The sequence below is a fragment of the Manis javanica genome, chromosome 10, assembly GCF_040802235.1.
Source record: "Manis javanica isolate MJ-LG chromosome 10, MJ_LKY, whole genome shotgun sequence".
Taxonomy (NCBI): domain Eukaryota; kingdom Metazoa; phylum Chordata; class Mammalia; order Pholidota; family Manidae; genus Manis; species Manis javanica.
Window position 1 is genome coordinate 41,508,982 of NC_133165.1, and position 12,686 is coordinate 41,521,667.

General features: G+C 39.1%; 1 protein-coding gene across 7 annotated transcripts in view; it reads right to left on the reverse strand.

Moving 5' to 3' along the window:
- LOC108394392 (S-adenosyl-L-methionine-dependent tRNA 4-demethylwyosine synthase TYW1) overlaps positions 1–12,686 on the reverse strand; it is a 343,841-nt gene that overhangs the window by 95,542 nt on the left and 235,613 nt on the right. Inside the window, exon 14 of one of the 7 annotated variants that reach the window (XM_073215222.1) lies at positions 10,208–10,255. The exons of the other annotated variants lie outside the window; for them this stretch is intronic. Within the exon in view, the coding sequence (XP_073071323.1) occupies positions 10,223–10,255 (33 nt within the window). The 3' untranslated portion in view covers positions 10,208–10,222. Of the gene's footprint in view, positions 1–10,207; positions 10,256–12,686 lie in introns of those variants that run through there. 7 annotated transcript variants of the gene reach the window in all.

A 12,686-nucleotide genomic window follows, 5' to 3' on the forward strand; every position in this document is an offset into this window, starting at 1 on the left:
GCTGCACCTTCTAGATTTGAAAGACAATTGGACATGAGCATGACATCATCAATATAATGGTACAGGGGCAACATTGGCGGTTTCTCCCATGTAGCCAAGTCCTGGGCTACAAGTCTATGACTGGTGGTGGGTCTGGGGAGGTATCCCTGGAGAAGGACAGTCAAAGTCCATTGCCATCCTTCCCACATAAAGGCAAACTGTTCCTAACTTTCCTGCTCTATTTCAATGGAAAAGAAGGCATTAGCAAGATCTACCACCTTATGGTAGTTCATGGCTGAGGGTATCCACCAGGCCTGCAGTAGAGGGGACAGCAGCCTGCATAGGGATATGACTTTATCCAATTCTGTAATCCACAGTCATACACCAGGAGCCATCTGGCTTTTTTACTGGCCACACTGGGGAATTGAAAGGACTATGGGTGGGCTTTATAATACCCACCCTTCCCAGTTCCTGGAGAGTTGCTCCAATCTCTTTATGCCCTCTAGGCAGTTTGTATTGTTTGGTATTAGTCACCCGCTGAGGCACAGACAAAGCTATGGGTGGGTCCCTAGCATGTCCCCACAGAACTGCCTTCACCACATGTACTCTCAGTCTGAACTCACCTGCAGTAGTCTTCAACCATAGACCCTGCAGGATATCAAGCCCCAAAATATACTCAGGGATAGGAGATATATACACAGTATACTCTTTTGGGGATAGATGCCCTAAGGGATTTCAGCTTGTTGGACTCTGATAGACTTCCTCTGGTATCCATCTATTATAGTGGGGGTCCTGGGGAACTGCTCAGGGTTACCACGAATCAGTGAACATTCAGCCCCCATGTCCACCAGAGCCAGGACACATTGTATTGTTGTATGTTCACTGGGGACCAATGGATACCTATTTCAACATGTGGCCTTTGGTCCCCCCATGGTCCCTCAGGGTAGGTACCTCGACCTTCCCCTCAGTGGAACTGTGTTCCCCAGTCATCTTCCTGTGTGAGCTCAAGTGAGGTTGTCTTGCTCTTCAGCAGGAAGTCTTGCAAACACACAGGCCGAACTTGTGGCTCTGTCTCTGACCTCTGCCTCTTTGGTCTTAATAGCTGGAACTGCTGCTCTGGTTTCAGTTGTTGCTATAGCTCTAGTAAGATCCTATTTGACTTCCCGTCTCATTTCCTTCCATCTGCTCCTGCCCATATTAAACCAACCCACATCTGAGTACTTGTAGCCTTCATGGGGCCCTTTAAATTCTCCTTGTGAGTAGCAGACCTTATTTATTTCCATGTTTTCACTGCTTCAGCCTCTCCTAAGTCTGCTACTGTATGTGTCACCTTGCTAATGGGCTGCCCTAAGTGAGGGGAAAGAATGGTCACTAGAGACCCAAAGAGGGATGTAAGAGCTGTTTGAAGCAAAGTATTTCTCATTCCTTTAGTGAAAGTCTCTTCATCTGGGCCATGACTCTCTGGACTATAGATGGCACTTCTTATGCCTAGCTCCTGAAACACCTGTTGGAGCTCAACATGTGTCTCTATTTAGCAGGAGAGGATGGTAGATCACCCTGATTGGGCCACACAGCATGAAGTACAGCCATAATCCAGTTGAGGAGGGAGTGATTTCCTGGGGTCTGATGTGCACTTTGTAACCACTGCCTCAAGGCGGACTGAACCATCAGGGAAGCCAACTTTCCCATCTCTGATCCTGACAGAACAATTTCATTCACCCCTAAGTCCCACAGACGCAGAAGCCAGGCTGATATTGACTCTGAGGGCCTCTGCCTAAACTGGGAGCCCAAATCCACCAGCTCAGCCTGATATAGGGGCAGAGCATAGTGTGCTACACAACCTGGGGAGGGGGCTGCATCTCTCCTTGGGGAAATCTTGTCTTCTGGGTCTTTATTTTCTTTACAACCACTGGGCATGCTTTCAAAAAAGGAGGGGTCAGTGCCTCTGGCACCACTCCTTCATCCTTCCCCAGCTCCTCTTTTCCAGGGATGATGGCACCTTTCTCTCCCCTCTCCCGAGTGCCTCCTCTGCTACAATGTTTACCTTTTCTACAGCGCCTCACAGCAATGCTAGCTCAGTCTTCAGCAGCTCTCTTACCTTCACCTCAAGTCTTCACAGCTGGCACTCTTGTGCCACCTCCGCCTGTGCTTCCCTCAGGAGTTTGTCTTTTTCCTTGATGGCCTTTTCCTCTTTCCTTCCCAGCAGCATTGCTGTCTCGTTCTGTAAGGAATCTTTTACCTCTTCAATGGCACCTCGCTGCTGGTATTCTTGTGCTGCCTCCTCTCGCATCAATGCTATTTCCTTCTTCAGTGAAACCATAGCAGTTTGCAGCTCGCGTTCTCATGCAGCCACTTCCTGAGTCTTTTTCATGAGCTTGTCCTTCTCTTCTGTAGACTTTTTTAATACTGTGAGAAGCAGCCAACCTACAGTCCCTGCTGCCTCATAGGCACTCTTTCTCTCAAAGGACTTACTTACTATACCAAGGGCTATCTTACTGCCGCAGATATCACCTCCACTTGCCTCCAATCCTGGGGTGGGGCTCAGCCCTCTAGGAAGCAAGCCACCTCAGACCACATACCCACTGGGGGACAATCCACTGTCTCTCCATTCATAGCGGCAGCCTGCTGAAGCACTCCTCCCATAAGGGCAGCCTGTCTTTTTCCTTGGTCAGTGATGAACCCTGCCAACTTCGCCAATTGTCTTGCCAAAAGGTTTCAGCTCTGGGCAAGTTCACTATGGATTCAATGTGACCAAAGAAAATGACAGTAAAATGTTCTTTGGGTAAGAGGGCTTATTACCCGGCTTGTTCACCTGGTGGTAGGTAGGTCAAGCACTAGCATCTCTGTCTCCACCCAGAGCACTGAGCCGAGCTCTCCATATAGTGCAATAATAGCTTATTGCCTACTGTGTGGAAGCAGTAGCCTAGCAACAGAGCAGTTACATCATCAAGTGGTTTAAGTTCAGTGAGGATCCTGGCCATAGGAACCTCAACTTCTCCACACCTGGTTAAGTGACCTTAGTTCCAAGTTGGGTGTCCAGGACCATCACTAATTTGTTACAGAAAGGTGGATAAAGTGAGCCTCCTAAGGCTAGGATTCTCACCTGAACCTAAACTATTTGATGATCTAACTGGCCTGCTGCTAGGCTCCTGCTTCTACATATGTAGGCAATAAGCTATTATTGACTCAGTCACTATATAAGGAACTCTGCTCTGGGCTGAGGCAGAGACAAAGGAGGATTACAGACCTGCAGACTGTTGGATGCAGGAGTGCTCGGCCTATCACCAGGAGAACAAGCCGGGTAATAAACCCAAGAACGTTCCATTGTCATCCCTCAGTCTCACTGAATCCATAGTGAACTTGCCCAGAGCTCTGAAACCCACTGGCAAGACAAAATCTTACAAAAAATCCTGTGCTAAATGAGTATAAATATTATTTACCTTAGTAATACATTCATCACAGTAAGTCAAGAATCCTGAGGCACTGATGAAACTATTTTTCTAGATATTAGAAATAAAGCATACCTCAGTCTGAAATATATAAAGATCAACTATCTCTTACATCTTCCTCTCTTCCTACATGTTTATTTTCAGGCCTCCTCTACTTCAAACTAAGCAACAAATAACAGCCTGCCACCCCAAACAAACCCAAAACCTTCTGTCTCCCTCCAAGATGTCATTTGTTCCCTGTCCTTACAAACATGCAACCTGTCATCCATCTTCACCAAATCACTGAGATGAGTTTGGTAATGAGCATAAGTAATCTTCTATATGTCAAATATTTGGGATTTTTTCCCCAAATTAATTGATTTCTTCTTTCACCTTGATTACCTACTTCTTTCTAATAGGTTTATTTTGCTGTTACTTGTCTAACATTTTGAATTTAATGCTTAGTTCACTGATGTAGATTGTAGTTGCAAACTAATACCATTCTCCCTTCTCTTTACAAACAGAATGCCTGAACTATTTGGGGACAGTAGTACATAACCTTTTATTACATTTCCAAGGTCCCTCACTAGGATGTGGCTAAGGAACTAAGTTCTGGCCAAAAAAATGTAAATGGAAGAGTTATGCAAGTAACTTAAAAGGAAAAAGATGTGCCCTTCTTATACCCATCCTCACACTGCCTGCTCACAAAGAAGGCTGGAATATCAACACAAAGGCTGAGGCCATAGCAAGCATTCTGAACCATTAGGCAAACTTCAGAATGAAAGTCTTATGTTGAATATCAGAGTAGAAAGATAGGAATATGGGTTTCTGGTGACACTGTAAAGCTCCAGAGTAGGAAAAACTTACTTTCCTGTGTTCCTCCTTTACTCTCACACTACTATACATACACAACATTTCTGACCCCAGAAGTGTGGCCATTTTTCCCACAATTATGTGACACCAGCTGGGTATTCTACAATTTAACTAACTCTGACACTACTTGGATATGGCATGGGATTCCACAAGCTAAGGGCTTAGTCCCACAGGACTGCATCCACAACACCGTGGACACCAAGTCCACGTCCAGGTTGTTACCTATGCTTTTGACTGATCAGCTAACTGTACACTGGCGATTCCCACAATCTCCTGAGGTTTGATTAAGTTGCTAAAGCAGCTCACAGAACTCAGGAGAATAGTTTACTTACTGCATACCAGTTTATTATAAAGGATGTGATAAAGAATGTAGATGAACATCCAGATGGAAAAGATGTGTGAGGAGGGGTGAGGCTTCCATGCCTTCTCCAGAGATGCCACTATCCTGGTGCCTCCTTGTTTTCAGCAGCCTGGAAGCTCCCTGAACACTGCACCTTTGGGATTTTTATGGAGGTTTCATCATGTAGGCATGATTGATCATTAACTCAGTTTCTAGCCCCACTCCCCTTCCTAGAGGATATGGGACAGGGCTGAAAGTTCTGAGCTTCTAACCATGGCTTAGTTTTTCTGGTGACCAGCCCCCACCCAGGAGCCCACCAGGTCACCTCATTAGAACAAAAATATTACTTTAAATCCAAGGGATTTAGGAACTCTGTGAGGAACCAGGGTCAAAGACCAAATATTAGAACAAAAGATGCTCTTAGTGATTTCATCACCTAAGAAATTTTATAAACAAGAGTTTTAGGAGCTCTGTGCCAGGAACCAGGGACAGAGACCAATATATATTTCTTTTACCTCACAGCCATCATCAGTCATTGGCTCACCTCTTTTTGGGCTTCGCTGACATTAGAAGAAAAGGGCTTTCTAACATCCCACTCATTATTTGGGGATCTCTGTTATACGCAGCTAATACTGAAATCGCAAGTGATACAATTCACCTTTGGTTCAACTGTGGATATTGTTAAGCAGTATTCTGATTTTCACTTTATAAATAACTGCAATTGTAGTTTTGATTTCCTTTTATGCAATGAAAATTTAAAGCTACACTTCTAAATTACCAAGTGGTTGGACTTTGTTTATTTAAACTTTGGTTTATTTAAACTTCAGTAGCCTATAAACAGTAACCTTTATCTATTTATTTTCAATCTCTCCTATCAGAGAACAGTGAATGCACCTTATTCACTGATTCCCAGTAGCTAGACCAATACTTACCAAATATTAAGCATTCAGTAAATATTTGTCAAATAAATGAATGAATGAATGGAGTTTGTGCAGTTTAGATCTTTTAAACATATGTTTATTGTCTTGTATATTAAATTTTATGCACACATAAGAAGGAATCATAAAAACAAAAATACATGGGTAAATATTAGAGGAAGGTAATCATTATCATATGTGAGCAATATTATATGTGATAGAGAAACAGTCCAAGTTATACATTTAGTATGACGTATACTATGTACTCAAAACTCAAAGTCAGGCCTTGGTAAGAACTATAAAGATAATAAAAGAGAATATAAGTAGTGCTTCCCTGAATACCATAGGTTTGAAAAATGAAATTTAAAATATAGTGGGCAGCACAAAGACATCCAGAAAAAAATTACTTAAGAAACACATACCCGATACATTTCAAGAACCATCATATCACTGGTTAATTTAAATGATGAAACAATATAGTCATACAGGCATCTCCCAGTTAATAGCAGTACTTTGTTCCTGAAATCGAACATCATGCATAAAAATGCTAAGTGAAGCATATTTCCCATTATTTTTAAATGAAAAAAAATTAAAATGTGTTACATATCAACTCAAAACCTTTCATTTCTTAAAATGAAACTGACACAGGATAAAATGCCTGTATACATAACAACTATTATGTTTGTCTGTAAAAACACATAAAAAGCCACTTCCTGATTTAATACTGAAAACAAACATGAGATTAACAGCAACTGCTCAGTGCCAGCACCATGGAGAAGTGTGTCACCCTCGGAAAGATGACCCTTGGAAAGCTTTTCAAATCATTTGACCCTGCTGATCTACCCAACTGTATTTCGAATGTCATCCAAAACTTTTTTGCTTATCTTTTTGTTTTAAATGCTGCATTAAGTTTTGAAAAAAATATATAAATTTTGTTCTTGTAAATATCAAAAACATTGAAAGGCTCCTAGGCTCTATGAAATTTGGAAATTAAAAACAAAAAGGTGTTCTACTGGGAAACCAATGATTTACAGGGAGATGATCTGTAGGGTATGTCTCTATTTGGAAGAGATGTCTCTTCCTATATCCTTCAGATGATCTGATGATATATGAATCAAAGGTCAAGGGAAGATAAAACTCTTTTAACTTGTGGATAGCTAAGTCTTTAAAACCATTTCTTATTTTTTGAGCTGCAATGTGTCACTACTATTCACTGTTACTCAAGCCATAATCTACTCAGGGCTGACCTTACTATACAGCAAGCTTCATTTAAAAGACCCTTTCTCAAATGGAAAAAAACTTTAGCCCTGAAAAGTCATCTGCCCAAAACAGATACTATTCTGTGTATTTAATTGTTTAGACCATCAAGTTCTAGAAATCTCTACTGAATAAATTACCCACCACTCTATTAATGACCTATATAAAATTACAGCAAACTTTTAAGATAAAATATAATTTTTCTTTTGTTGTATTTATTTTTAATGAAAATCAGAAAACTTGTTAAAATATCACCCATGACCCCATAGTTATACAACTATTAGATTATTTTTGCTCAACATAGTTTTTAAGTCAAAAAAGTATCTAATGAGTATATATATTAAAAAGTGATTTTTCAGTTTTCATCAAGAACCACAGGATAATCTCTTATCATTCCACTCCTTGCCCCACCCCTTGCTCTTGGGTTCCAGAAGAACTGACCTGCCTAACAAGACACACATGCTTTTCTTATCTTGTTTCCCACTGGAATATATCTTAGTAATCAGTGGTGGTTCTCAAGGAGCACTGGGCAGTTGGGAAACTAGGGCTGGAGGGAAGCTTACTTTTAACTCCATGTCATTCCATGACATTTACAATTTATACCATGTAAATGGATTATGAATTACATAATAATGATCGTTAAGGCTCAGTTCAGCTGCCACCTTTTTCTTGCAGGAAGCCTCCTCTGATCTCAGTGTCTCTCTTTATGCTCTTATAGCCCTTGTGCCTACTCCTGTTCCAGCACTTGTCACCTTGTGCTGAAACTATCTGTGCTTCTATTTGTCCCCAGAAGACTGCAATTACTCTTGGGCACAGACCACACCCTAGTTGTAATTATACCCCTGGGCCTAACACAGGACTTGAAACATAATAAGCTCAAAGTAAGAGTTGGCTGAAATGAATATATTAAACGCTAAGTCTCCAAAATGCTGAGAATCATTTGCAACCAAAAATTATTCTAAGAAGTTAATGGTCACTATTTAAGTCTGAACTAATTTTATTAATAATAGCATTAATGTTATGAAGTCTATGTATCAACAATGTACTAAGAGCTTAACAGCACTAAGAGTGTTTTGTTATTTAAGCCCTAACCACAATCCAGCCAGTTAGGAACTATTCTTAATCCCACCTAACTGGTGAGGAAGCAAAGGCTTTACAGAAGTTCAATAGTTTAGCCAGGGTCACAGAGCTGGTATGATGCCATGTGAGTCAAAAACCTCTCCCATGCTCACTTTCTGAGGACTGAAAAGATCCCCATCAGGTTTCAGTTGAATAAACACTAACTGTAGTAAAAATCAATGCCTAAAAGCTTTTTTTAAAGAGTAAAAAAACAAACCAAAAGCTGAAGATGGAATATGAAAGAAAAGTTAGTACTTTTCTATAAACATTGTACCAAATGGTGATCAAATAACAGTTTAAGATGATCAATTACTAGTATGTGTCTTGGCAAATTATATGTCAGAATATTTAGGGAAAAAAAACACATGTAATGTTGAAGAAATAAGAGTGCAAGATGAAAATGTTTGCACATGAGATAATTAACATGTCCTGTTCTCTGTAAACCACTATGAGCTGATTAACATGGTATTTCCCCTCTCTGCTAGGGGCTTTTTAGTTTCTATGACACATTCTCTGCTTTTCTCAACAGTATTATTATTAGTATTATTAACAGTAATGACTGTTAATTATACTAGAAAGAAGAATACTAATGTTATTTACAATTCTTTTCCCTAGAAAAGTTATTTTCTTGGGGCAGCTTCTAATACTCATTATTTTTAAAATAAGTAATGCTCTGAAAAGATACAAAGAGGAAAACGGCCAGAAGATCTCCCTCGCTACACTCAGGTCAAGAATTCAATTGTATGACTGTACCATAATTTATTTAACAAATTCTCTACTTTCTCTACTGATGGATATTTAGTTTGTTTCCAATCTTTTGCTATTATAAGTAATGTCACAATGAATATTATATATATTTTACTTCATATGTAAGTATGTCTTTAGGTAAACTATTAGATATGAACTGCTAACTCAAAGGTCACATGCATTTTTTAAAAGTATTGCTCAAAGATGAGGTTGTACCAATTTATATCCTCTCCAAAGATCAATCAGAGTACTTGTTTCCTCAATGATATTTTTATCCATGTTTGAGGACCATTTCTAACTTTCTCTATTTTGTTTTCCATTAAGGGTTTGTATCACTGGCTTATTTTTCTACTGTCTTATTGGTCTTTTTATTAATGATTGGTGGTAGCATTTTCATTGTTTAATAGCTTAGTACTTTTTTAAGTACTAACTTTATTCACTTTATAAACTTTATTTTAAAAGTTAATTTAAAAATATTTTATACAAGAGTCAGAATGGGATCAACTAATTTGAGACTAAGTAAAGGCAAGCCCAAGAGTGCTACAAAAAATACAGAAAGGAGAAATCAGAAGGAGCATCTCAAAGCATACTTCTGTATAAATATTTCCTTCTCCTTGTTGTGGTAAGATGTGTATATACCACACAGAGACAAGAAGTGGAAAGCAAATGATTTATCTCAGGTATGACTTCTCTTTATAAAAACAAAAAGATGTACCATTTAAAAAAAATACTGGACCTTGAGGTCAATATAGGCATAACAAAAGGGACCCTGAAAATTTCTGTTAAGGGTAGTTACTTTAGTTGATAGAAGTAAGACTTTAATAGTGAATGTCTAGTTCCCACCACAGGCACACTGGACCCCAAAAAAAAAGAAAAGTAAGTAACTAAGAAGTAAGTTAAGTAAGATAGATGATTGATAGACAGTTAGATTAGATAGATGATAGATGATAGATAGATAGATAGATAGATAGATAGATAGATAGATAGATAGATAGATAGATAGAAAAAATATTTTATAAAAACAGAACTATTTTTATTGCAAGATAGGAATCTTCACGACCAACATCATTATATAACTGACAAAAAGTCAAGGAAAAAAGTGAGAGGCTTAACTAATACTTTATAAGGTCTAAAGGCAAAACACAAAGGATCTCTTTTCCTCTATATTAACAGGTCATGAAGCAAAATGATGACTCAAAAAGAAGATAATTCTAAGAGAGGAAAATAACTTTTTTTCATATGGTGATCATTACATTGTTTTAGGACTTACATTTTTTATTTAGTGATACTGTAAAAAACTGTGTAAGTAAATATGGTGATACCACAAAAATATACATGCAAAAGTATGTAAGTAAATATGGAGATACCACAAAAATATATAGCAAGAATATATATATATAATATATATACACATATGTGTGTATACCTATATAAGCATCCTTCAAGTATTACAAATACCTGTTCCGTTTTAAAACTCAAGATAAAAAGGGTTCCACAGATAATCACACTTGAAGTAGAGCACACTTGACTATGTGTGGCAGATATTTGTATCAAAACTCTTTTCAGAACTTTCCTTTGGCACTGAATTTCTCTGCCTGGAAAGAGTTACAGAGTTTAAAAAGGAAAAAAAAAGTTATTTCTGGCCTTGAGAATAAACATTCAGAGCAGAGAGACCAGGAGTTAATAAATTCAGAGTGTTTTAAAATGAACATATCCAAGTAGACATAAATTTAAGTCAGTGTTTTCACTGAATAATTTTTATTTAAAAGAATACATACTTTTAAAATTCAGGACTTACAAAGTCCTTGACATGAAATATAGATGATAAATTTTCATTAAACCATTTGGACAGTTATAAATAAGTAAACATGTATTAAGCTTTACTCTGTCTTACAGGCCATTCCAGTATGCACTTTTCATAAAAACTCATTTAATCCTCACAGCAGCCCTATGAGGTAAGTGCTCTATTATCTCCATTTTACAGATTAAAGAATTAAAACACAGGGGGGTTGTCCAAGATCAAAAAACTCCAAGAAGGAGCTGGTATTCAAACCAGCCCCAAAAAGCATGCTCTTCAATCAGAACACTCTTCAAAGAGTACAGCAGACCACATGTGTATGTACCTCATTGTCTTGCTGGTATTATCAATGTTGAGAAACAGGATTGAAACTTAACAGGGAAGGAGTTCACTCTAACACCAGCATCCAACTATCCAACTGATAACCAACCTTTTTCAACCTTCCCCACCTTGAACATGGGCTGCAGCACTGGCCCAGGGGAGAGCAAGCACTCTGCCAAGTGCAAGATGGCCAGAAGTACAGCGAAGCCTGCATGTGGTGGAGTCCATCCAAACAGAGCTACCTGAGTGTAGATCATACTTACCAGGATGTAATGACTGATCTGGTTAGAGCAGTACACTGCCCTTGCTTCCCCATTTACATACTTTCATTGGATTTTGATTTTGGCTAAGGATAACTACATACAAGCATCTGACTCTATCCTTATCAGATTTCCTTGATCACTTTCAACTGAGATTCAATAGCTAGAGACTAGACAAAGCCCTTTGTTTAGACGGCCTACCAAACTGTTCAGTGTGGCTGAATATAGCGTGAGCAGCCAGCAAATACTAAGAGTGTCTCAGAAATCACTGTAAGTCTTTTGAGTGCCCAGGATGGCTACCAGTTTACTACCCCACATTTCTTGTTTGGCACCATATGAATGCCTTAGCTAAATACTGTATATTTCCTACAGTTCATATGAAGCAGAGAGCCATAGCTTGTCTAGGGCAGCCCACTTAGAACCAGAAGAATGAAGGATAAATAAAAAAAGAAGGGTATTGACTGGGAATGCTGATATCCTGGCCCAGAAGATCACAAAGGATTTTATTTGTCACCCTCTTGGGTTTAGAGTGGCTATCCATGCTCTACAAAACAAGCCTCATGAAAGCCAAGACTCCATAAAACAGGTGTCAGTACAGAGGCCGTCCCAGTTTAGGTGGAACACCCTCCTCTGATGTTGGCAAAGCAAACTCCCAGCCACAAAGAGGTGGCAGCCCAGCACCTCTCTCAGAAGGCAGTACAACCATTTAGCAAGAACACATGGCCTATTCCAGAGCAGCAGACATCTCTCCCAGATTTCTTGGTCTACACATATTTCTCAATAGTCTGAAAGAGGAAGAGGTGCATGGGGTAAGAATGTGGGCCCTTCTCTGCTGCTAAGGTCATTTTCGGCAGTAGCTGTGACACCTCCTTAGGGGAGCACTTACTAATAAGCACCACAGTGATGAAAAGACAGGCCCTTCCAGCAGGAGGCCTCATGCAAGGAGTTTCATGGATTCCTCCTATAGGCCACCTCAAAGATTTCTTTGTTTAAGGCTAGGTCTCAATCCACACCTCTAGACACCCATGGGGAAGCTGGAATGTTCAACTATGCAGACTAAGTAACAGAACAATGCCTCCCAGAGACCCTGTTTAAACTGACAACATAATGTTCACTCATTCTTAAATTCCTCTCATGGCGTTAGGAGCATTTCACTCAGTGGAAACTGGCACACAGGTAGGGCTATCAAACATATTCTTCAAAAAGTGCACTAGAAATTTTCTATAATTCTCCCCTTAGAAATGAAGAAAAAGGCTTGTTAGAAGAGTAACAATAAATGTGGAATGATCTGCAAAAGAGTAGGAATTCATAAGACTTCCTTAGAATAACCATCAGTTCCAGCACCTTTCTAGGGAGTGGTAGAACAAGGAGTTCACTTAAACCAACCACTTCTCAACCAAAACACTTTTAGGAAAAAAAAGAAAACCTGCAATTTTTTCCAATCAGTAGAATATATTAGTAGATTCAACAGTTAATTCTTTAATGTTTTTCATACTGATCTCTCTATATTGATATACAGTATACAGACCTATATTTCATCAGACTACTAAGACTAATGCCATAGTCTTCATAGTTCTTCAGGCAGTGCTTTGAGTTACACATTACAATGATTAAATCCCAAACTATTTTCTTTCCATGTGAAACAAC